Source organism: Suricata suricatta, chromosome 12, assembly GCF_006229205.1.
Source record: "Suricata suricatta isolate VVHF042 chromosome 12, meerkat_22Aug2017_6uvM2_HiC, whole genome shotgun sequence".
Lineage (NCBI taxonomy): Eukaryota > Metazoa > Chordata > Mammalia > Carnivora > Herpestidae > Suricata > Suricata suricatta.
Genome location: NC_043711.1, coordinates 20,594,712 through 20,619,925, shown reverse-complemented (window position 1 = coordinate 20,619,925; position 25,214 = coordinate 20,594,712). Strand labels below are relative to the sequence as shown.

The 25,214-nt window shown below is 39.6% G+C and overlaps 1 protein-coding gene across 17 annotated transcripts in view; it reads left to right on the top strand.

The window, feature by feature from the left end:
* Nucleotides 1-25,214, top strand: part of PBRM1 (polybromo 1) — a 118,835-nt gene that overhangs the window by 83,934 nt on the left and 9,687 nt on the right. For 10 of the 17 annotated variants that reach the window (XM_029917490.1, XM_029917488.1, XM_029917487.1 and 7 more), the window contains 7 exons: nt 106-369; nt 5,293-5,438; nt 8,298-8,455; nt 17,986-18,169; nt 18,709-18,919; nt 19,549-19,750; nt 23,084-23,248. In XM_029917490.1, the coding sequence (XP_029773350.1) occupies nt 106-369; nt 5,293-5,438; nt 8,298-8,455; nt 17,986-18,169; nt 18,709-18,919; nt 19,549-19,750; nt 23,084-23,248 (1,330 nt within the window). The remainder of the gene's footprint in view (nt 1-105; nt 370-5,292; nt 5,439-8,297; nt 8,456-17,985; nt 18,170-18,708; nt 18,920-19,548; nt 19,751-23,083; nt 23,249-25,214) is intronic. The other 7 variants (XM_029917501.1, XM_029917500.1, XM_029917498.1 and 4 more) reach the window with 1 other exon arrangement.

Below are 25,214 nucleotides of genomic sequence, written 5' to 3'. Positions count from 1 at the left end.
CACAGTTTAGCTTATGTTTGTTTGCTTGACTGATGTGTGGTTTTAGTTTTTTTGGTTGACTGGTTTTCAGAAAATTCACCTAATAAATTTTATTGTATCTCCCAGGAATACTTTAAATTATGCCCAGAAAACTTTCGAGATGAGGATGTTTTTGTCTGTGAATCACGATATTCTGCCAAAACCAAATCTTTTAAGAAAATTAAACTGTGGACCATGCCTATCAGCTCAGTTAGATTTGTCCCTCGGGATGTGCCCTTGCCTGTGGTCCGAGTGGCCTCTGTATTTGCCAATGCGGATAAAGGGGATGATGAGAAGAACACAGACAACTCAGAAGATAGTCGAACTGAAGACAGTTTTAACTTGGAAAAGGTATGTAGTTAAAAGCCACACAGAAAAGAATTTTACATTTTAAAATACCATTTCAGAAAATGAATAAAGCATTCAAAATCAGAATTAGAAAAAGAGCAACAACATAAAACCTTAGGTAAACAGAAAGAAGGGAACTATAAAAGGACAGAAATTAATATGTAGAAAACAACAGTAGAACTGAGAAGTAAATCAAAGGGTACCTGGCTGGTTCAGTCAGTAGTGCATGAGACTCTTGACCTCAGGGTCCTGAGAGTGTGTGGGTGTGGAGTTTACTTTAAAAAAATTAAATAGGAGCACCTGGGTGGCTCAGTCGGTTGACTCTTGATTTCAGCTCTGGCCATGGTCCCAGGGTCATGGGATTGAGCCCCCTGTCAGGCTCCACACTGAGCATGGAGCCTGCTTGAGATTCTGTCTCCCCACCTCTGCCCCTCTCTCCTGCTGGCTTATGTGCATGCATGTGCGTACATCCTCTCTCCTTCTCTCTCTCAAGTAATAAAGAAAGAAAGAAGTAAATCCAAGTGCCAATCATTTGACAAGTCCAGTGAGATAAACTACCAACTATCCTAATAAGAAAAAGAAGCGAATTAAGCTCAGACATACAAATGTGGAAGAAATTTAAAAACTTGTACATTTTTGTTAATAAATTGAAATCTTGAATAAAGTTAATAATTTCCTAGGACAACATAAATCACTAAAGTGGAGTCAAGAAGAGATGTAACATGTAAGTGGATAAGAAGAAGAAACTTTTTTAATGTCTTGAAAGCTAATCACAGAGTTCTCAGATCAGATAATTCTGTAGGTGAGTTCTTTTAACCCTTTAAGAGACCTATGATTATAATATGGTTTAAATTATTTCAGAGCATAGAGAACAAAGAAAACTTCCCAGTTTATTTTATAAAACCAGAATAATCTTGACTTCTAAGCCTGACAAAATAAAAACAGAAAAGCTCTAGTTCAGTCTAATTTATGATATTAATGCAAAAAATACTTGGAGAAAATATGTTTTTATAAGTGAAATCAAATTAGTTATTTAAGAACAATATGACCAAGTAGGTGGAAGTTCATTCTAGAAATGCAAGGATTGGTCAAAATTAGGAAAATTCAGTAAAACACTTAATTACATTAATAGATCTAGGGAGAAATTATTTGGTAAAGTGCAGTAACTCATTTATTTTAGTCTTTAGATGGATATTTCCTGAGTAATTTTTTAAAATTATATTTGTTTCTCACACCTAAACCTGCTTGCTCTACTATTACCTATATTTTTCTGAAAGTAGCCAATGCGCACAAACAAAAATAGCAAAAATATTGACAATACAGAGGCAGAATTTTGTTTTGCAAATAATAGGGAAGAAATTAACTGAAGGTTTGAAAACCGAGAATTCAATAAATAGGAATTTCAAAGTCCTTATATGAGACAGTAGCTTTCTTATATAAACAAAACAGTAATTCACAAAACTTTTGAAAGTAAATGTAAATGTTGAATACACTTTAGTAGCTGTTAGGAAAGTCATGTAGAAGAAAATATCTGATTCACCTTAACAACAAGGTACATTAAGAAATAAACTTGAGAGGTGAGCCTGGGTGGCTCAGTTGTGTAAGTGTCTGACTCTTGGTTTTGGCTTGAGTCAAGATTTCACAGTTTGAGTTCAAGCCCCAAATTGGGCTCTGTGCTGACAACACGGAGCCTGTTTGGGATTCTCTCTGTCTCCTCTTTCCCACTCACTCACTCTCTCTCGCTAAATAAATAGATAAGTAAATAAACAAACATTAAAAAAAAAAAACCTTAAAAGGAATGCATGGAATCTATGGGAAGAGAAACAGTCTATGCAGGGGCATGAAAGACTTGCTTTTGGAACCTGACAGAATTATGCCATCATTCTTATGAAAGAATGAACATGTTAGTCACCAGGAAAAGAAGGGGGAAAAGTAATCAAAGTGCTTTGCACTGCCAGACATTTTATTTTGTAAAACTACATTTTTTAAAAATTGAGATAATAGCTCAGGACCAGTCAGTGGAAGGAATAAAATAGGCTTTTCACAATTAAAATCTAGAATATAAAGGTAGTATTTTAAATCAGTAGGAGAGGATAGAATCAAATGATACTGGAAAAACTGGTAGCTTTTTGGAGAAAAAAAAAAAAAAAGGAAAAAGCCCATCTGAATTTTCTCTCACTTGAGATTCTGAAAAGTGAGATACAAAAAAATGAAAACAGAGATAAAGAAAGAGTACTAGTTCTAACATAAACATATTTACTATTATTTACGTATATATTTTTTATGTATTTATGTATGTATGTGTTTATAAGCTTGGTATGGGTCCTTTCTATCCATGATATAAAATCCAGTATCCATAAAAAGGGGGGGGGTATTTTATCAGTATAACCAGTGGAAAATACTCTTATTAGTTTAATAAAACAGTCTAAAGACTGCCATTCTTAACACAAAGAGCTCTTGGAAACCTAAGGGGGAAAAGCTACACTAGAAAAATAGGCAAAAGACCAAAGAGATGATTTATAAGAGGGAACACAGCCAAAAAGGTAAGAAAATGTGTTAATCTAATAGTTTTTAAATGCCTGGCAGATTGGCAAGAGTTCTAATGACTGCTGATACTGGACACAGCTGGTGTAGGTGCGGGCAGCACAAGCACACTTCTCCTTTCCCATCTACGACATCGGTGTTACTTGTAAAAGCAAAAACCCTTGGCCAAACCCAAATGCCCATGAATAGGAATTGAGTAAGTTGTCATACATCCATAAGCATGCCAACTGTATGGCCAGTGAGACCAGTGAAGTAGGTTTATATGTGTCACGTTTATATTTTTCCAAGTCCTATGGTAGGAGGGTGTTCATGATTGACAGGTGGCAGAATGGGATGCAGTTCCATCGTTACGCAAAACAAAGAAAACTGTAAGTTTACATACATGAATGAGAAAACGAAAACAGCATGAAACACTGCTGTATGCTGTACTAGGCGCTTATCTCTAGAGTTGGATAACAGAAGATTGTTTTTAAGTTTTACACACTTTAATATTGACGACGCCAACAAATGTACTTCTTTTATATAACCAAGAAACATAAAACTTTTAAACTGTTAATATAAAAACTGGAAAAAATTGAATTCTTAGTGTCATTAAAAAAAAAAGTCCACTTTAGTGTCCTAAAAGTGTTACAAGAGAAAGGGAGCTTGGGAAAGAACATGATGTTTTTTACACTTTACCAATATGTCTGGGAATCATAGAGACATTAATTGTGAAAGAATAAGAAGAAACACCAAATGAAGCCAGTATGGGAATAACATAGATTTCTTCTTTATCTTTTTTTTAAATTAATTTTTTAAAATTTATATCCAAGTTAGCAGTTTTTTCTTAGAATTCATAAGTCTCCAGGGTACTCTCTTGTACACATCTTTTCCCTTTTTTTTCCTCATACCTTTATTTTAATTATGGCTGACCAAAACTGTTCATTCCTGGAATGTTTTAAAAGAATACCTTCAGCAGGTAGACCATGCAGCTCTCAATCTCAGAATTGAGTTCAACCCCACATTGGGCAGGAAGATTATTTGAAACAAAATAAAACTTAAGAACAGAGCCCATCCCTAAAAGAAAAAGTTACTCTCCCTCTCAGGGATTACTTTATAGCTTCCATTCCTGCAGGGGCCCCTTACCTAGCATGTGTGCGACCTCTCTCATGCTTAAGGATTTTCCAGGAAGAGCATTTAGATAGCACATTTAAAGTCGTAGAGATAAAAACAAACTGTTTGGACCTTCTAAAGGAGATATTTTTGTTTAAAGTTTCAGATATTGTCCGGGAGATGCAGTAGAAACTTTGGGGGTTCTGGGGTTTCCTCAAGGAGCATATTGAAAACATTCAAGGAGCATATTCAGAAATATATACTAAAAAATGTGTTTTGAAATTAGTATGTTTAAAACATCTTGTGCTGTGACCACTATCTGCACCAGATCAGAACTTTTTTCTTCCTTTTTCTGCCAAAACTATAAAACAACAATAATGAATGTTTGTTAAACCGCTTTTCATAAGTCAGGCATTGTTCTGTATACTTAACATGGAGAATATCATTGAAGCTTCCTAACAACCCCATCTAAAGGGCACACTGTCTTCATTTTACAGATGAGGAAACTAAGGCCCAAGAGGTCAAGTAATTTGCCCAATGTCACAGTAGCCAGTAGGTGACAGACCTTGTAATTTTTTCAAAAATTGAGAGTATGTGTTTTTTTATCACAGAGGCTGTACTATTCCTTTCTATTCTAGAGTAAATCAAAATGATCATTTTCTATTTTTTTTACGTTTATTATTGAAACCGAAACAGCATGAGTGGGGGAGGGGCAAAGAGAGAGGGAGACACAGAATCTGAAGCAGGCTCCAGGCTCCAAGCTGTCAGCACAGAGCCCGACACAGGGCTTGAACTCACAAACGTGAGATCATGACCTGAGCCAAAGTTGGACGCTTAACCAACTGAACCACCCAGGTGCCCCCAAAATGATCATTTTAAATCTATCAACTGTTAATGTTAAGAATTTGAGATCTCAGCAAATGTGGTGAAGAGGAAGCTTATGCAGGCTTTGCTCCTTTTCCTCCATATCAGTGCATGAGTGAGGCTGCTTCTGAGTGCTGCTAAATCCCCTCCAGTGCTCTTTTTGCACAGGGGACACGGGTAGGGGATAAAAGCATCTGGGAGTAACATTTTATGAAACTTAACTAGAAATTTAAAATAAATGCAATATTTGATAAGACTTAGTTTTGTTTCATTACCCTAATCTTTTAGTTTCTTCATCAAAACTTCTATTTATGGTTATTTTCTCTTCTAAGTTAATATGAAGGAAAGTCAGCTTTCCTTTCTTACCTTCTCTGTCTATTCCTTGATTGTGAGCTGCCTATCTTCAACCAGTTTCCTTTACCACAGGAGAAAGAAGATGTCCCTGTGGAAATGTCAAACGGTGAACCAGGTTGCCACTACTTTGAGCAGCTCCGTTACAATGACATGTGGCTAAAGGTCGGTGACTGTGTCTTCATCAAGTCTCACGGCCTGGTGCGCCCTCGCGTGGGCAGGTAAGTGCTACTGAAGCACGGAAGATGCCGTTGGGTCAGACAGATTTGGAGCAAGTGGAAATTCATCACTCTTGAGGATGAAGACACACGTCATCACACACACCCCCCCAGCCCCTGCAATCCTGTACCTTCCCCAGCTTCCTTGCACACACTTGCCTTGCTTTCGTTTCTAACCACTCTTTTTTACATTCTTCTTATGAGCTCTTTTTCTGTTCTCCTACCATTTACTGAACTCTCAACTCAGAAGTCTTCCTGCCCATCTCACATGATGAACTCCTTCAGCTTAAATTTCAGATAATACTTCCTTAAGGAAGATTTTCCTGTGCCCTCCAGACTGGATTGGGTCTCCCTGATTCTCAGAGCATATGTCGTGTTATTTACTGTCAGGTTTCCATACTAGACTGCAAATGCCCTGACATAGGGTCCCTGTCTTTTTGCTCACTTTTGTCTTCCCTGCTCCAAGCATATAGTTCTTAAAACATAGTAAGGGCTTGGATATTTGTTGAACAGTGAATGGATGGAAGTGGGGGTGCATGGCATAAAACAGCAATGACGGAGTCAGGTACAGGATCGGACAGTAGAGGACAGTATAGTGGTTAAGAGTAGTGGCTGGTTCCAAGAGGTCCTGGTGGTAAGTCCCTGCCCTGCTAGCTTCATGTCCTTAGGCAAATGATTTACTTCCCTAAACTTCAGTTTCCTCATTCCATTTTTTCCTCATTCAATAATCATTTATTAAAAACCTGCTATTTGCCAGGCTCTGAGGATACATTAATGAATAAACAGATATTCTTAGTGCCAAGGATCTTCATTCCAGTGGAAAGACAAACAGTAAACATCATGAATAAGTAAAGTGTAAGGTACATTAGCTCATGAAAAAATAGAGTATGGGAACACTCAGGAGCGCTGTGGTCAAAGTGAGGAGATACAGAAGTTTAAGGAGGGTGGTGTACATAGGCCTCACTGAGAGTTGATAGTTAACACTTGAAGAAACTGAGGGAGTGAGTAATGAGAATATCCAAAAGGAAAGCTTTCCAGGAAGCGAGAACAGCCAGGATAAAGACCTTAGAGAGAATCGTGCCTGGCCTGGTCAAATCCGAAGAGTTTGTTACAGGGAAAGTGAGCCATGCATTGAGTTAGACAGGAGGTGAGGGCCACGGCATACAGTGCAGCTCTTGTGGACCTCAGAGACCGTTGTAGGCACTTGGGCTTTTTACTGAATTAAAAAGAGTACCATTGTATTTGTTTAAGCATCAGCAGAACATCCGAATTAGTTCTTATCAGGATTGCTCTGCCTACTGGTTCTTGAGAAGAGACTTAAGGGTCAAAGAGAAGCAAAGTTATCTACTAGAAGGCTGGCTGTTGCAGTAATCCAGGCAACAAACAATGATGGTAGTTCAGGCCAGTGGTCAGATCCTGGTGCTTTGGTTTTGTTTTTTGTTTTTTTGTTTGTTTTGTTTTGTTTTGTTTTTGTTTTTGTTTTTGAGAGACAGAGACAGCATGAGCCAGGGGAGGGTCAAAGAGAGGAGAAGACACAGAATCGGAAGACAGACTCCAGGCTCTGAGCTAGCTGTCAGCACAGAGCCCGATGCGGGGCTCGAACCCACGAACTGGGAGATTATGATCTGAGCGGAAGTCAGACACCTAACCGACTGAGCCACCTAGGCACCCCAAGATCCTGTTTTAAAAGGTTGAGTTAAGGGGCGGCTAGGTGGCTCAATCGGTTGAGCGTCCGGCTTTGGCTCAGGCCACGATCTCACAGTTCGTAGGTTCAAGCCCTGTATCAGGCTCTGTGCTGACAGCTAGTTCAGAGCCTGGAGCCTGCTTTGGATTCAGTGTCTCCCTTTCTCTCCGACCCTCCCCTGTTCGCTCTGTCTCTGTCTCTCAAAAAAAAAAAAAAAAAAAAAAAAAGAAATAAAATAAAAAGGTTGAGTTAATGTTAATAGGATTCCTGATAAATGGGATGTGGGGTCTGAGAGAGAGAGAAAGGGAAGAGTCAAGGGTGACTTCTGTGTGTTGGCTTGAGGAACTGGAAGGATACAGTTACCAGTAACTGAGATGAGGATATTGCTTCTTCTTGGGAACCACAAGACTTTGGAGACAATAACAACAAGTTGTTGGGGTGGTTGTGAGGAATGATATAGTACCTGGTACATAGCAGTCACATATGAATTTTAATTTTTACTAGGGACATAGTATCTGGCTTTAGTCAGACTCTCAAGGGGTGAAGGGCTCTTTTATCTTGGTACACAAAAAGGTCACGAACCATTGCCTTACAGGAATATATGCCATTCATGTTAGCTGACCGCAAATATTGATGGTTTGCGTGTATGTTCAGCTGACAAGTCCAGTGACAGATGTTTAGTTTTGTTTCATCATCAGCATCTCAGGGAAAACACCTGGGAACATGCCTTAGTGTTGCGTTAAAACTGTTTTCCTCTCAGATGAGTAGCCAAATGTTCATTTCTCTTTCTGAATATCTTCTGTGGTCAAAGAGGGCAAAACATCAAGGAAATTGTCTTATTATCAAAACAGTCGTTGGAACTTCTCTAAAATAGTAAATATCATTGGGGCGGCCAGGTGGCTCAATGGGTTAAGCATCCTACTGTTGATTTCAGTTCAGGTCATGATCTCACAGTTATGAGATGGACTCCGTGTCAGGCTCTGTACTGGGTGTGGAGCCTGCCTAAGATTCTTGCTCCCTCTTCCTCTGTTCCTCCACGACTTGAACTCATTCTCTATCATTCTCTCTCAAATTTTTATTTTTTAAATAAGAAATATTAGTAAGTTTTTGGCTAACAGGATTTGGGGTAGATTAATCCTTCAAGAATGAAACCTATTCTATTTTATTTTTCCCCCAAGAATTGAAAAGGTATGGGTCCGAGATGGAGCTGCCTATTTTTATGGTCCCATCTTCATTCACCCAGAGGAGACAGAACATGAGCCCACAAAAATGTTCTACAAAAAAGAAGTGTTTCTGAGTAATCTGGAAGAAACCTGCCCCATGACATGTATTCTGGGTATGTATCTATGCCTTTTCATTTAAACACATCAGTTCTACAAGAGTTGACTGAATACTCCTTCCGTGTTAGACACTGTTCTAGATGCCTCGTATACAGCAATAAACAGACCAGAGTTAGTAAGTAAGTTAAAATTAAGTCTATAGAATATCAGGTAGTAGTTAGAGCTTAGAGCTCTGAATGAGAATAAGGCAGAGGAAGAAGATAGAGCATAATGTTGAAGGGAGGTCTTGATTTAGGTCATGTCACCAAAAGCATTTGAAGGCAGTCAGGGAGAAAACCGCCCAATTACAAGCATGCTTTTATTGTGCTTTGCTTTATTGCACTTCCCAGATGCTAGGTTTTTTACAAATTGAAGGTTTGCGGCAACCCTATGTTGAGCGAGTCTGTTGCAGCCATTTTCCCAGCAGCATGTGCTCATTTCATGTTCGTGTGTCACATTTTGGTAACTCTCATAGTATTTCAAACTTTATTGCTATTATATTTGAGATTCTACAATCGTATGATAAAACTTTAATGGATGGGGAGTTGCTTCTTATGGAAGAGCAAAGAATAGGGTTTCTTGAGGCAGAATCTCATGGTGAAGATGCTGTGAAGGTTGTTGAAATGACAACAAAAGATTTTGAATATCACATAAACTTAGTTGATAACGCATCAGCAGGAGTTGAGAGAATCAACTCCCAATTTTAAAAGACGTTTGTGGGTAAAATGGTATCAAATAACATCACATGCTACTGAGAAATTATGGGGATACCTGGCTTGCTCAGTCAGTAGAGCATGTGACTCTTGATCTTGGGGTCATGAGTTTGATCCCCATGTTGGGCGTAGGGTTTATTTGGAAAAAAAAAGATTATGACACACTGAAAGTTCAGATGAAGGTAGCATTTTGTGGCAATAAAGTGGTTTTTAATTAGAGTATGTCTATTGTTTTTTTAGACTCAGTGCTATTGTACACCTAATAGACTACGGTATAGTATAGTATAAACCTTACTTTTTTTCCCCCAATATTATGCTTTAAATTTATTTTTTTAAGTAGTTTATTGTCAAATTAGTTTCCATACAACACCCAGTGCTTTTCCCCACAAGCGCCCTCCTCCATCACCACCACCTCTTTTCCCCCCTCCCCCTTCAACCCTCAGTTCGTTTTCAGTACTCAATAGTCTCTCAGGTTTTACATCCCCCTCTCTCTCCCCAATTCTCTTTCCCTCTTCCCCTGCCCCTGGTCCTCATTAGGTTTCTCCTGTTCTCCTATTAGACCTATGAGTACAAACATATGGTATCTGCCCTTCTCTGCCTGACTTATTTTGCTTAGCAGGACATCCTCAAGGCCCATCCACTTTGCTACATATGGTCATATTTCATTCTTTCTCGTTGGCATGTAATACTCTATTGTATATATATACCACATCTTGATCCATTCATCAGGTGATGGACATTTAGGCTCTTTCCATGATTTGGCTATTGTTGACAGTGCTGCTATGAACATTGGGGTACATGTGCCACTGTGCATCAGTACTTCTGTAGCCCTTGGGTAAATCCCTAGCAGTGCTATTGCTGGGTCATAAGGGAGTTCTATTGATAGTTTTTTGAGGAACCTCCATACTGTTTTCCAGAGCGGCTCTACTAGTTTACATTCCCATAAACATTACTCTTATATGCAGTGGGAAACCAGAAAATCATTTGAATCACCTTATTGTGATATTTGCTTTATTGAGGTGATCTGGACCTGAACCTGCAGTATCTCCGAGGTATGCCTGTATCTGAGATTTTACTCCTGGTAGGCCCAGCAAACACGAAATGCAAAGCCCCTAAGACAGAGTAGCTGGGCATGATTGAGGCACAATAAGAAAGCCAGGTGGCTGGGGCAGACCAGGGTATGGCAGGGAATGAGCCCCCTGAGGTGGCTGGACACACAGTCACAATAGGTCTACTAGACAGTGCTCAGATTGGGTTTGGAGCAGATGAGAAGTCCTGTCATGTGTGAGCAGAGCAGCAGTGTGGACCAACGTACGCACTGGGGGAGTCCCCACAGCTGCAGTGTGGGCAGTATGAAAGAATTAGGTAGGAATCAGGAAGGAGTTAAAAGACTTCCCTAGTCGCTTGGATTCTTAACCCTAGTAATGTTACTGTCCCTGATCCAGAAATGTGCAGGGCTTGTGCTGAGGTTTCCGGTCAGTCATCCTGAGTGTTCACACGAACTCTGTTTCTCACACATAGTTCTATGCATCATATACTGTCATTGTTTTCAGTTATTGCATTTCTTCTGGCATGAAGTTAACGCTACAGCTTACTTACAACCCGCATACTCTTCATCTTTCCAAAATGTTAACAGGCACAAGCTTTATATTGATTACACATGGTTATGAAGAAGAAACCACCATTCTTACAACCAAGAAGAAATAAGTATTTTACACTTAGACTTTATTTGGTCACTTTAATGGTACCTAAATGGTTTTAGTGCTTTTTTTCAGAATTGGCTATGGTAAAAAGTCTGAATGGCTGGTAGTTCAACACATTTTCCTCTTCCCACCCTGGGGAGGGGAAGTAATGGCTAGTAAAGTTATTTCTTAAGTTTCTGCAGTAGAGAATATCCTCCTTTTAACTCGTGATACAGAATAAAGAAGTGCCCTAGAGCATTTCTCGTTGATGTAAACCCAGCCAAAAAACTGAAAACTTAGCAAAGGTGAGACTAAAGTCTCCTTTATTAGGGTAACCATACTGGTTGCTGATTTTCTTAGTGGTTTTCTTAGTGGTGTTACACCAGAATTATATCTTAAGTTTGTGGCATTCTAGTTTCGCTTCAATAGTATATTAAAGCTCCTTTACAATACTGTCTCTCCCCCTTTGTGTTATTGTCAGGATGATGTCTTTATACTGTGTGTGTCCATGGACATATATTTATAAATATTGCTGTATGCATTTGTCTTAATCATATAAGAGAAAAAAAGAATTAGAAACTAAAAATACAGTATTGGCTTTTATGTTTACATTTATAGTTACCTTTATTGGTGTCTGTTATTTCTTTGTATGACTTCATATTATTATCTAATGTCCTTTCATTTCAACCTGAAGGCCTCTAATATTTCTTGTAGGGTGGGTCTACTAGCAACAAACTCCTTTGTCTTTTGTTTGTCTAGAAATGTCATGAGTGTCCTTTCATTTTGGCAGGGTACTTAGGCTGTGTATGCAGTTCTCTGTTGACAGTTTTTTTTCTTTCATGCCTTTCACCAAATTTGAGGAGTTTTTGGTCTTCACATTCTTTCTTTGCCTTTCTCGCCTCCCTCTGGGACTCCCATTATGCCTACATTGGTGTGCTCAGCGGTGTGTCACCGGTCTCCTAGACTGTTTGTTTCTTTATTCTTTTTTACTTTCTGTTCCTGGCTGATCATTTCAGTTGGCCTATCTTCAGGTTGACTGATTCTTCTGCCTGTTCAAATCCTCTAATGAATTTTTATTTCAGCTGTTGTACTTTTCAACTCCAACATTTTAATTTAAGCTTTACAATTCTTGACTCATTCTTGATATTCTCTATTTGGTAAGTCATCATTCTGATTCCTTTAGTTCTTTGACCGTGGTTTGCTTTAGCTCTCTGAGCATATTTAAGACAGTTGATTTAAAGTCTTTATCTCGTAGGTTCAATGTCTGGGCTTTCTCTGGGATAGTTTCTGGTCATTTCTTTCTATCCTGTGAATGGGTCATACTTCTTTCTTTCTTTCTTTCTTTCTTTCTTTCTTTCTTTCTTTCTTTCTTTTTCTTTCTTTTAGGGGGCAATTTGGCAGTTGCTATCAAAAAATTTTAAGATTTAATTTATTTTTGAGAGAGAGCAAGACAGATTGCGAGCTGGGGAGGGGCAGAGAGAGAGCGAGACACAGAATCAGAAACAGGCTCCAGGCTCTGAGCTGTCACCACAGAGCCTGACGTGGGGCTCGAACTTCTGAACCACAAGATCATGACCTAGGCCAAAGTCGGCTACTCAGCCGACTGAGCCATCCAGGTGTCATGTGCCATACTTTCTTGTTTCATTGCACGGCCTTATAACTTTCTATGAAAATTGGACATTTTAAATATCATAATATGATACCTCTGGAAATTAGATTCTCCCCTTTGCTCAGGCTTTATTGTTACTGCTTATTGTGGATCATAGTTGCTTATTTGGTAACTTTTTAAACTAGTTTTTTAAATTGTGTTTTCTGTTGTGTGTGGTCACTGACGTCTCTGTTAGTTTAGCTGTCAACTAGTGGTTTAATAGAGTTTCTTAAATGCCTGAATTAAAAAGAAAAGTTCACGATCTTTGCAGCTGGAGGCTCTGTCTTTGTTGGAGCCCACCTTCATCACTCAGCCTGGAAGTCTATGCCTTTGTCTTGGCTTCCTGCTTGTGCAGGTCAGAGCGTGACAGTCAGCCAAAATGGGAGTTTAGGGCTTTTTTGGGTCTTTTCTGAGCTTGCACGCAGTGCCATGGCATATGCGTGGCTTTTAGATTCCCCCAGATATGTGGAAGCTTTAAAAAAAAAAAACAAAACACACTTATTCCCCGAAGCATCTTACTGCCTAGTTTTTTCTGCCAGGCTTTGTGGCATTTCTGCTGTTTGCCCCAACTGACAATCTTTGCTGCTCCATCTGGCAGCATCTAGTTCATTCTCCTTCAGGTCTTTCAACAGAAGTACTGTAGCCACTTCCCTGCCCTGAGAGCATTCCCAGTTTGGTGAAATGGAGGCCAGCCCTTTGCACTAGTGCCTCAGGAAGCCACCCATGACGGTCAACACAGGCAACACGGTTCTTTGAAAACAAGGACTGCTCTGATCCGTCTGGCATCAGAAACTCAAAGCAGGAGTGTGGGATGTCCAGAGGGGGTGGGATGGGGCAAGGATAAGTTAAAAATGCCACAAAGCTCTCCTGCTTTCAGTCACTTTTTTCCCCTTGATGAAGTATTCATGTAGTTGTTGTAAACACCTTTGTTGTTTGTTGTTTGGCTGTTTTCCAGAGTTCTAATAATGTTGATTTTGACAGTTTTTGTGGGGTTTTCTCCATGTCTCTGTGAGGGAATGGCCCTCAAATCTTCCTACTTCACTATTTTCACTGACATGAAGTAGTTCCTTTTTATAGACGCCTAGTAGAATTTGTTACGCTCTATAGTTTATAAACCATATATCCAGGATCTCACTTATTTTTCACCATGACCCCATATGAAAGATCCTGTCATTCTCAGAAAGGTGAAGTTACTGTCTAATACATGGGCCAAAACTAAACCTAGGTCTTTTCACTTCCACTTTTGTACTGGCGTTTGGAACATTTTTGAGTGTGAAAAGAGGTGCTAGTATTATTAGGCAGGATACCAGGCAAGCAGTGAGATGTATGGTTACTTCATCTTGAGAAAAACCCCACAAGGAAATGCATCTAGTGGTCACAAAATGGAATTTCAGCCCAGCTTGTGCATTTCTCCTCTTCTGTAATACAGATCTGATGGGCAGATTTCATTCAGGAGACAGAACTGTTTTGCTAACTGTTACACATAGGCTCTTTGTTCATTCCCCTCAGTAACTTAAATGGCAATCAGATAGCCAGAGAAGTTGCTTTTAAGAATAAATATGGCCACACCTGACAGAAAGTGCCTCTGGATCATAAAATTTCCAGGAACCTGGGTTTCTGAAACATGTCAATTCCTAATTTATTTGCTGGTTCTGTTTTCTTCCTAGTAGATTTTTTTTTTAATGCTGCATTAACTGAAAACTATTCTTAATAAGGTAAGAAAAATAAAAGGTTTTGAAAGATTAGAAAGGAAAAATAAAAAGGATCAGGTTTGGCAAAGAGATTATTAGACACATAGAAAATTGGAAAGGTATTTGGATAAACTATTAGAATTAATAAATGAGGGGCACCTGGGTGGCTCAGTCAATTAAACATCTGACTCTTGCTTTTGGCTCAGGTCATGATCTGCTTAGGGTTCTCTCTCTTTCCCTTTCTGCCCCTCCCCCACTCAGGTACACTCTCTCTCAAACATTTAGATTAATAAATGAAAACATCAAGATTATCTATACTTTTATTTACAGTCAGTGAACAGTTAGAAAGTTGAAGCTTAAAAATATACCATTTACATTAAATACCTAGGTATAAATCTTTAAAAAAGATGTATAAGACTAGGGTCACCTGGGTAGCTCAGTTGACTGGTTAAGCATCCGAATTTGGCTCAGGTCATGATCTTCATGACTTGTGAGTTTGAACCCCACATTGGGCTCTGTGATGACAGCTCAGATAAATAAATTTTAAAAATTTTAAATGGGGGGTGCCTGGGTGGCTCAGTCGGTTGAGCCTCCAACTTCGGCTCAGGTCAGATCTCACATTCGTGGGTTCGAGCCCCGCGTCAGGCTCTGTGCTGACAGCTAGCTCAGAGCCTGGAGCCTGCTTCTAGTTCTGTGTCTCCTCTGTCTGCCCCTCCCCATCTCATGCTCTGTCTCTCTCTCTGTATCAAAAATAAATAAAACATTAAAAAAAATTTTTTTAAATGTATATGACTCCTACACACACACACACACACACACACACACACACACACACACACACACAACCCTCTGAGCAAATGATTGAATAAATGAACTGATTTATCATGTGTATAGCTGGAAGTTCAGTATTACAAATTTTTTTGCAATGTTTGTCTATTTTTGAGAGAGAGAGAGAGAGAGACCAAGCATGAGCAGGGGAGGGGCAGAGAGAGGGGAAGGCACAGAATCTGAAGCAGGCTCCAGGCTCCAACCTGTCAGCAAAGAGCCAGACACGGGGCCCCAACCCACGAACTGTGAGATCATGACCTGAGCTGAAGTCGGACGCTTAACCAACTGAGCCACCCAGGCGCCCCAAAGTATCAGTATTATAAAGAAGTCATTTCCTCCCATATTGATCTATTAATTTATTGTAGTTCCAATCAGAATCCAGCAGGTTTTTATAAATTTTGAATGCTTTATTAAATGAAGCTTCCTGGGTGGCTCAGTTGGTTAAGCAGCCAACTTTGGCTCAGGTCATGATCTCAGTTGGTGGGTTTAAGCCCCGCATCAGGCTCAGTGCTAGCAGCTCAAAGCCTGGAGCCTGCTTTGGATTCTGCCCTCTCTCTCTGCCCTTCCCCCTTTCCTGCTGTCTGTCTGTCTCTCTCTCTCTCTCTCTCTCACTCTCAAGATTAAATTTAAAAATTTTAATAAATTAATAAAATAAAAATAGAAAATATCAACATCAAACAGAAAAATGGGCAAAGGATAAGAACAGACAGAAGTTACCAGTGGCTCTTCAATGAAAATATGGCCAACCTCAGCCATTAGAGAATTACAAGTTAAAAGTACCCAGATGGTCTTTTTCTTTATTTTAATTACCTATCAGATTGTCAAAACTTCAGTGTTACTAGTTAACCAGAACATATCGAAGTGGCATTTACCTACTTTATGATAGTTTTATGAATTAGCACAAATTTTATGGAAGGTAATTTGATTATGCCTATAAAAATTAGTGTCTATACTTTTGACCCAACTTTTATACTTTTCGAAATTTATACTTCAGTTATATTCACACATGTACAATTTGATGTCTTAAATTATTTATATCAGCAATATTTGTTTCAGTGGGAGAGCAAAAAATTGGAAACAACCTAAATGTCCTTCAGTAGGGAACTAGATTCAATAAATGTAATAGTGATCCTCAAGACATATTATTTTACAACAAAAGTTAGATATAAAATAATGTAAATGATATGCTACCATTTTTTAATTGTAAAATACATAACAAAATGGAGCATTTTAACCATTTATAAGTTATAGGTGTACAATTCAGTGACATTAAGTTCCTTGACAATACTGTGCAACCATCACTATTCATTTCTAGATTGTTGTCTTCCCAAAGAGAAACTCAGTACCCAACAAGCCATAACTACCCACTTCTCCCAGTCCTTGGTAATATCTGTTTACTTTCTGTCTCTATGATTTTTGTCTATTCTAGGTACCTCATAATAGTTGGTATCATGTGATATTTGTCTTTTTGTGTCTGGCTTATTTCACTTAGCATAATTCTCTCAAGGTTCACCCATGGCATAGCACATATCAGAATTTTAGTCCCTCTTATGGCTGAATAATAGTCCATTGTTGTATATGTAACATTTTGTTTATTCACTCATCTATAGATGGACATTTGGGTAGTTTCTATCTCTTGGCTGTTGTGAATAATGTTGCTGTGAACATCAGTGTATGGGTGTCTAATTGAGTTCTTGCTTTCAGTTCTTTTGGATATGTACCTAGCAGTAGAATTGCTGGATTATATAGTAACCCTGTTTAACTTTTTAAGAAACTGCCACACAGCTTTCCATAGCAGTTGTAGCCTTTTACATTCCCATCAGTAATGCATAAGGGTTCCAATTTCTTCACATCCTTGCCCACACTTGTCATTTTTGGGGGTTTTTGTGGGTTTATGGTGAAATGTCTGTTCAGATCCTTTGCCTGTTTTCTAATTAGTTTATTTGTCTGATTATTGTTGAGCTGTAGGAGTTCTTTGTGTGTTCTGGATATTATTAGACTTATAGCAGAGACACAATTTACACATATTTTCTTCTGTGGGTTGCCTTTCCACTTTCTTGATAGTGGGCTTTGAAGCACAAAAAGTTTTCATTTTGATGAAGTCCAGTTTATTTTCTTTACTTTGTTGTGATTTTGATGTCACATCTGCCTAATAGAAGGTCATAAAGATTTACAGCTATATTTTCTTTTAAGAGTTTTATAGTTGGAGCTCTTAATGTTTGGGTTTTTGATGCATTTTGAAGTTACATTTTGCATATGGTATGAGGTAAGGTTCAGAGTCCACTCCTTTGCATGTGGAAATTCACTTGTGCCAGTGTTAACATGACTCTTTTTTCCCCATCAGATTGTCTTGGCACTCTTGGGGCGCCTGGGTGGCTCAGTCAGTTAAGCATCCGACTTCAGCTCAAGTCATGATCTCATAGTTCATGGGCTTGAGCCCTGCATCGGGCTCTGTGCTGACTGCTCAGAGCCTGGAGCCCACTGTCTCTCAAAAATAAGTAAACATTAAAAAATTGTCTTGGTACCCTTGTCAAAAATCAGTTGCTTATACATGCACCTCAGTGTCTCAGTCAGTTAAGGATCCAACTTCAGCTTAGGTCATGATATCTCATGATTTGTGAGCTCAAGCTCCACATCAGACCCTGAGCTGACAATGCAGAGACTACTTTGGATCCTCTGTCTCCCCCTCTCTCTGCCCCTTTTTTGCTCATGCTTGCGCACTGCACTCCCCCTCTCTTTCTTTCTCAAAAATAAATAAACATTTAAAAAATCAATTGCTTATAAAAACCCAATTGTGTGGGTTTATTTCTAGACTTTTAATTCTTTTCTGTTCATCTGCATGTCTATTTTTATGCCCGTATGCACTTTTAAATCTTCTGACTTTGGAATCATGTGAATGTATTCATTAAAAAATAATGAGATTTTAAAAATTGTTAGGTAAGACCACAATTTACTTCTTTTATTTCCCTCCAATTTGCCTTTCAGGAAAGTGTGCTGTGTTGTCATTCAAGGACTTCCTCTCCTGCAGACCAACTGAAATACCAGAAAATGACATTCTGCTTTGTGAGAGCCGCTACAACGAGAGTGACAAGCAGATGAAGAAATTCAAGGGACTGAAGAGGTTTTCGCTATCTGCTAAAGTGGTAGATGATGAAATTTATTACTTCAGGTAAAGCTTGAAAAAACTAAGGAGGAAAGAACACGTCAGCTCTTAGCAGGAAAATTGATATCCAAACAGTTAAAGACCATGGTGGCTTTTTGTTTGTTTTTCTTATTAGGTCTTAAACTAGAGCTGTATACTTTTCAAGTAGAAAATATTAAGCCAGCTAAAAATAAAAGGAAAATCCTCATTGTCGAGATGTAATAACTGCCCTTGGCCTAGACTCCAGTAATTGTAATTTGGAGGTAGAAATCCTTGGTTCTGGTTTATAGCATATGAGAGATCTTGCCTAGTTCCACAGTATGAGAATTTTTTTCACTGGATCATTTTGGATCCAGTACTTTTGTGGATATTCAGCAGAATTCTTTGAAAAACAGGCATCTCTAAATAGGTGTGATTTTATAAATACACATTTAAATCCTTTCCTTTGCTGACTTAGAATGTACATTGCAGATTGCAGGAAGTCTTTTCTAAATATTAAGACAGAGTATTGCTTTCTGACCAATCCTGGAGTGGTGTTTGGTGATTTTTTTTTATTTCCCTTTTAGAAAACCAATAGTTCCTCAGAAGGAGCCGTCACCTCTGTTGGAAAAGAAGATCCAGTTGCTAGAAGCTAAATTTGCTGAGTTAGAAGGTGGAGATGATGATATTGAAGAGATGGGAGAAGAAGATAGTGAGGTCATTGAGCCTCCTTCTCTGCCTCAGCTTCAGACCCCGCTGGCCAGTGAGCTGGACCTCATGCCCTACACACCCCCACAGGTGATGGTGACAAGTTCCTATTACTGGTCTCTCTCTCAGCTTTGGTTCATAGCACACTCAAGCCAAAGAAAGGAGGAGATATCCAGCCCCCACGTATGTGAGCTTCAACCTAGAATTATGTAGGAAGGAATAGATTTTTTTTTCTTTCTTGATGCCACAAAGAATTTTAAATTTCATATCCTTTTAAAATTTGCAGAGATAGCTATTTTTAATGGCATGTTTAGTTAGAAAGTTCTGCCTAGCCTCCCTTGTGTTGAAGGTAAGCAGTAAGGAGCATCATCGCCTTGTGACTTTAGCCTTTACTGCCCGTATCTTTCTCATCTCCTCCTTCAGGCCTCATCTGGGTGGAGGTGATTCCTGTTGGTGTTTTTTTCTCATTCAGAATTTTCCCAAGACATAATTGTGAGGTCACCATTACAGATTATAGTCATGGAATTCAGAGAAACTTTCATTTATTTTAATGGTAAGAGGCAAGGAAGAATTATTTTGACTAAGAAAATGGCCAGCTATAAACTAAATGTGTCTGCAAAATAGTAACTATTGAATCACATGTTCCTGGCTTCCAGAAACCTTGAGCAGTTGAGCAGATGTAGTGTTCTGATGCACTATAAGAGGTTTCTGTCTTACAGTCTACCCCAAAGTCTGCCAAAGGCAGTGCAAAGAAGGAAGGCTCCAAACGGAAAATCAACATGAGCGGCTACATCCTGTTCAGCAGTGAGATGAGAGCTGTGATTAAGGCCCAGCATCCAGACTACTCTTTTGGGGAGCTCAGCCGACTGGTGGGGACAGAATGGAGAAACCTGGAGACAGCCAAGAAAGCAGAATATGAAGGTAAATAGAGACTAGGTGCAACTATCTCAGCTTTCTAAGCAAGGGGGTGTTTTCAGGAATGCACGTGCATAGACAGGTTTTACTCTCTTGTTCTTACCACTTGCACATGAACTGTGTGTTGGGGACTGTCTCAAATGGCTCCCAGCCAACAGTTTAAATGCCAGCCTTGTCCTGACTGAGCAAGCATTGCCCCTGACTTGGCCTTCGATCCTGGTGTTTTGTTTTGTTTTTTTCCCAAAAAAATTTCTCAAACAAATACTTTGCTATTAAAAATTGCATGGTTTTCTTCTTTCGTTGAGTCCTATAAGCATACATATGTTGAGCTGGGGAATGATTTTATAAGAATGTTAAATACAATTTTGGTTAAAATTTCATCCAAAAAGAAACATTCAAAATCAGGGTCTTTTATGGCTCTTGATAAGCCACATGTTTAAGCTCCAGGCTGAGGCTTAGCTGAAAGCTCTTGGTTTCCTGGCCGGTCCTGGCCTGTACTATGTTTGCATTCATAGCTATTTTTAAGGCACTTGGGGTCCCTGATAAAGTTCAACTGCCTTCATTTACCTTTTACTCTGTAATTAAGTTATTTGGGGCCATGAGCTATCATTTAAATATTTGGTGGTTCTTAATTAGCCTTTAGGGACAAGTACTTGAGAGAGATTTTCGGGATGTTTTAAATGTGAGACATACTTTTAATAAAGAAATGAGTAGTGAACATTAGGCAGGACTCTTGCCTTAAAGCTCTATTTTTTTCCATTTGGAATTACATATATGGTTCATTTTGTCAGGTTAGAACTGTCCCTCTATGGTTCACCACTGTGATCAACCATTACTCTTCTTGGCTGGGTCTAAATCTGCTATTTTCCAGCAAGCATAAATAAATTAATTCTTAAGGCTGCCTCCTTTATTAAAGGTGTTTCCTAAGAAATTTTTCTAAAAAAAAGAATTTACTCTTCATTTATATCAATTGATTGATAATTATAAAATTACCTGACAGAATTCCCCAAAGATCTTTTACAGAATTCTAATCGTACAGGATGCTCAAACAGAAAACCTTTGCGGCAAAACCAGTTTGAGAAGCATTCCAAACACTTTCACTCTTGGAAACTTACAGTGCATTTTCCCATAGTAAAGTCTTTAAGACCTACCATAAACACCTGTGTTTTTTCACCTGGCATTTTCTGAATCTTGACCACATATTCATATAATACCTTTTAATATCATAAATAACAAATACTTTGCAGAACACTCTTTAAGAAACCCTACTCAGTTCCATAACAACCTTGAACTTTTCTTTGGTATTTCTGACCTTACTGAAAGTTAAGACCAAATATTACCACTCCACTGGAGGAATATTGGAAACGAAGCTCATGTGGATGTAAAGCCTGATCTAGAACAGATGAAACCAGTAGTGTGTAGCTGGTTATTTAGAGTGTGAACAAGAGAGACAAATGTGCTGGATGTAAAAGTACAAACACTGGAGCAGGGCTGGAGAGAGGGGGAAAGGATGGCTTCCAGAAAAGTCTCCTAAATTCAAAGGGGAGTCTGAAATTCAGGGAAAACTGAGGATGAGTTGGGTGTGACACAGCAGTGTCTGCCTGAGACACAAAATCTGAACTTGTGGTGTTTGGACCAAAACCCAATTTGGGTTTGAACTCAAAAACCAAAGTTTGGCTAGCTTCATTTAATAGTCCTCTTTTCCAACACAGCCCATTGGGCTCTTCCCAAAAGGAGCCAACAGGTAGCCAGTCCAATATTCAGTCCACAGGCCTGAATTTTCCTTTTTTCAACCTTATTTTTTTGCTCTCCCATTTTACTGTGTCATTTGTGTAATGAAAATACTAGAATTTAATGTGGGGGTCTGGGTCATTCAGTATTTTGTTTTGTTTTGTTTTTTACTGCTAGCATAAGGAAATGGGTTGTTCCAATGGCCTTTGTCCCTCATGTTCATTGTACAGAGGATCTGTAAACTGGGACAGTGTTAGTGAGTGATGACAGGCCCATACAGGCAACTCTCATACCAAGGAAGCTCTGACTTGCTTGACTTTCACATTCTTATACTAAGGAGGACTGGAGCTGTTGCTTCTTGCTTCTCTTTAACGCCACGTGATCTCGAGCTATTTCCACTCCTTAGATCAGCCAACAGTAGCCTCTTGAATTCCATGTTGGAGGGTTAATGTGTGGCAGTGGAATGTGCTATCATAAGTCAGGGCCACATGTTGCTGGTTCTCTCTGTATCCTTGGACAAGTCACGACCTATCTCCCAGCCTCAGCTTGCCCATGTGAGGAGTGGGGAGGATTTCCTGTTTATGAATGGTAAAGCAAAATAAGCCCTGTATTGTGGGAGGCTTGGAAATACACATTTCTAGACTTTTCTATTAAGGATCCAGCCTGCTAGCTCCCCCAAAGACTGGGAAATGTGATCTTTGGGACTATTGGCTATGGAGGGGTAGGACAGAGCAGCACAAAGGAGTAAGGGGTGCAGCAAGCGGTACTCCACAGCCCAGAACTGGCACAAGCAAATGCTCCTCTTGCATTTTGACTTCTTGGAACCTTTGCTGATTCAGGATGATCTGTGGTCAGTATTGAACTGCTCAGCTTCAGGAAACCTGGTTCTGTCAGTGCATTGTCCATTGTTTCATATGTGTATATATATTCCCTGCTTTTGATGACTGTAGCCTGGAGTATCATGTATTTTTCCCCCTTGGGGTTTATTAAACATGACCTCTTTGCTTCATTAGGATGTAGAAAGTAGCATTTATTTTCCCTAAAACCTGTGGAGGAGGCAGTAAGCTACTTTTCCCTTACAGAGTTAATTTTCTTCAGCTGCTAAATCCTATGACACTAATGACAAGAGTCCTCAAATCTTAGTAAAATTGGGTGTAAGGAATGAGGAAAATAGTGTAAGTAACAATTGTGCCAAAAATTATAATGGGCCATGGAATTGCTTCATGTTGAAATTATAAATAATTTGTAATGCTATTAATACTAGAATAATGGTAGCGCTTCTCATCTTCAGGGTGCCTTGTGAGATTAACCACGTTGGTTACGCTGGTGACGTGTTTAAATAAAACCTGTGCTTTCTGAATGTGTGTTGCAGTCTTAACATTCTTGAAATCTTTGCAGACCAGTTCTCAAGATGGGATAGGAAAGCTGGACGCTAGGTTACCAAGTGCAATCGGCCCGACTCCTCCTGTGTTGAGACTAGTCATCTACTGTTCCTTCCGTTGAGACAGAACTGTTGCCTGTGTTTTTACTAGTCCTGTTGAATGCAATGGATGGTATTTTGAATTCCTGGGTTAAAAACAGAATTGAAAATCTGAAATGCCTTTACAGAGCGGGCAGCTAAAGTTGCTGAGCAGCAGGAGAGAGAGCGAGCAGCACAGCAACAGCAGCCGAGTGCTTCTCCCCGAGCAGGCACCCCTGTGGGGGCTCTCATGGGGGTGGTGCCACCACCAACACCAATGGGGATGCTCAATCAGCAGTTGACACCTGTTGCAGGTAAAAACAGGAGCTAAGACCATTTTTTTCCACTTTAAGAAATTCCTTCATTTTTTTTTTTCTCCAATGAGGAGTAGGCCACAATCTCTAGGCTTTTCTCATGGCAGAATCGAAGTTTCCAGTGTCCATGTTGTCCTTCTGTCGCCTTTCCCATATGGGCAATGCCTCCCCTCCGCCCCAGAAATGGGCCCTGGGCCCAGCCCTGGGAATTAGTAGGGAGCAGCTCTAGCCTGACTGTGGGAATGGTCTGGCGATACTCTCCACCCCAGACTGCTCTGGATATAGAGCCCTAGAGCAGAAACCTAAACAGACCCCGAATTCTGTTCTGGAGGGGCTCCCAAGAGAAAACATGAAACTAGTGTTTAGGTGATGCCGATTATCCCGTCTCATTCCAGGGTTCAATTTGCCTTGTTCTGCTGCAGCCATCCTTAAAAGATTGACCATTTAAAAGGATTTTTGACAGTGAATTCTAAATCCTTTCTTGGTCACTAATGTGCATGACTGCTAAGTGGAGTACAAAGTCCTTATTCAATTCATTGTGCCCACTCTGTAATGCTTTTCTATTTAATTACATTAAACTGCATTTTCTGTTAGTATCCCAGTCACATATTTTTTAAAAAAGAAAAGAAAATGATGAATGTGGTTTGCTTGTGTGTGTTGTCTCTGGTTCCGGTAGCCATAGCAAATTTGGCTATTCTTGAATTGAATATCCTTGTCTGACGTGTCTCCAACAAGCAACCCGCAGACTACTTCTCGGGTCCCTCCTTCGTGATCTCCCTAAGCCTGGTGAGGTCCATACAAACCACCTGAGTGTCTTCTGAAGCAAGCGGTCTGACTTCTTTTCGCAGGGAGTCCAAGACAGTGTTGTTCAAGGCAGGCTCATTGGGATGCTGTTTTTGTTACTGCTTTTTTGTATTTGCTTTTTAAGGAAGAGTAGTGTAGGATAACTTTTTCATTGTCGCTCCTACCTTTTGTGATGGCAAGTTCTCAAATGCACTGTCGCTCAACTCAGCAGTTGCACTCGCCAGAGCACATCTGAATCATGGCTTTTCAGTACTTTCAGTGTAACTGACGTTGATCTAACAAATCTCATAATCGCCTGCTCTATTCCATGGCCCATTTTGGTTAACAGGGTTCCAGAGGGTTTTAGAAATCAGGCCTTGAACATGGGGACTTTGAAAGTTAGAATTCCCTCGTTGATATCCTGTTTTGTTGCGTTTGATATGTGATACTATAGCACTGTGCCCTTGACTAAAAAGCCCAGGGACACATTGACAAAATGAATTCAAACAGCTAAAAACATTAAAACACAGCAGCTGCAGCATTTTAGCTCCCTGTTGGGGAATACCATCATAAGTGCTCTGCAGGATGAGGATGGGGGGACCCCTTCTAGAAAGACCCTGCTCCGTTATTAAGCATGTGATGCTCAGATTCTAGGCCATGGGAGTGAAGGGCAAGCAAGCATCCTGTACAGTCACCAGTCTTGGTCCACAGTGGGAACCTTGCAGCTGACAGGGTGATTTTTCTTGGGTTTACAGATTGCTTAGGGCGTAAGTCTTAGCCTTGTTGCTGTCTGAGACCAGCTTTGCTTACAAGCATTAAAGCTCATTTGAACACATGTGACTGGGATAATAAATGCCAAAGTACAGTTTAATGAAGACAAGTGTCATGTCTTTCAGTTCTTAATAATTTCTTCAACCACAGCCCGTGAAGGCTGCGTTCAGATGGGCTTTTGTAATTGAAAGCAAAGCCTCCTAAAGTCCTTAAACTCCCACCTACTTATCCGTAAGACCTGGAGCTGGTGGTGCAGTTAAAAGGCATTTTGGCAGTTTTAAGATGATGGTATCTCTGTTCAAAAGTAGTTTTTACTCTCTGAACTCTCATTTTAAAAATAATGAAACTCATAATTCTATTTCATGTATAGAGGTACTATTTAAAATTCGCTATATTGGTTTGTGTGATTTTA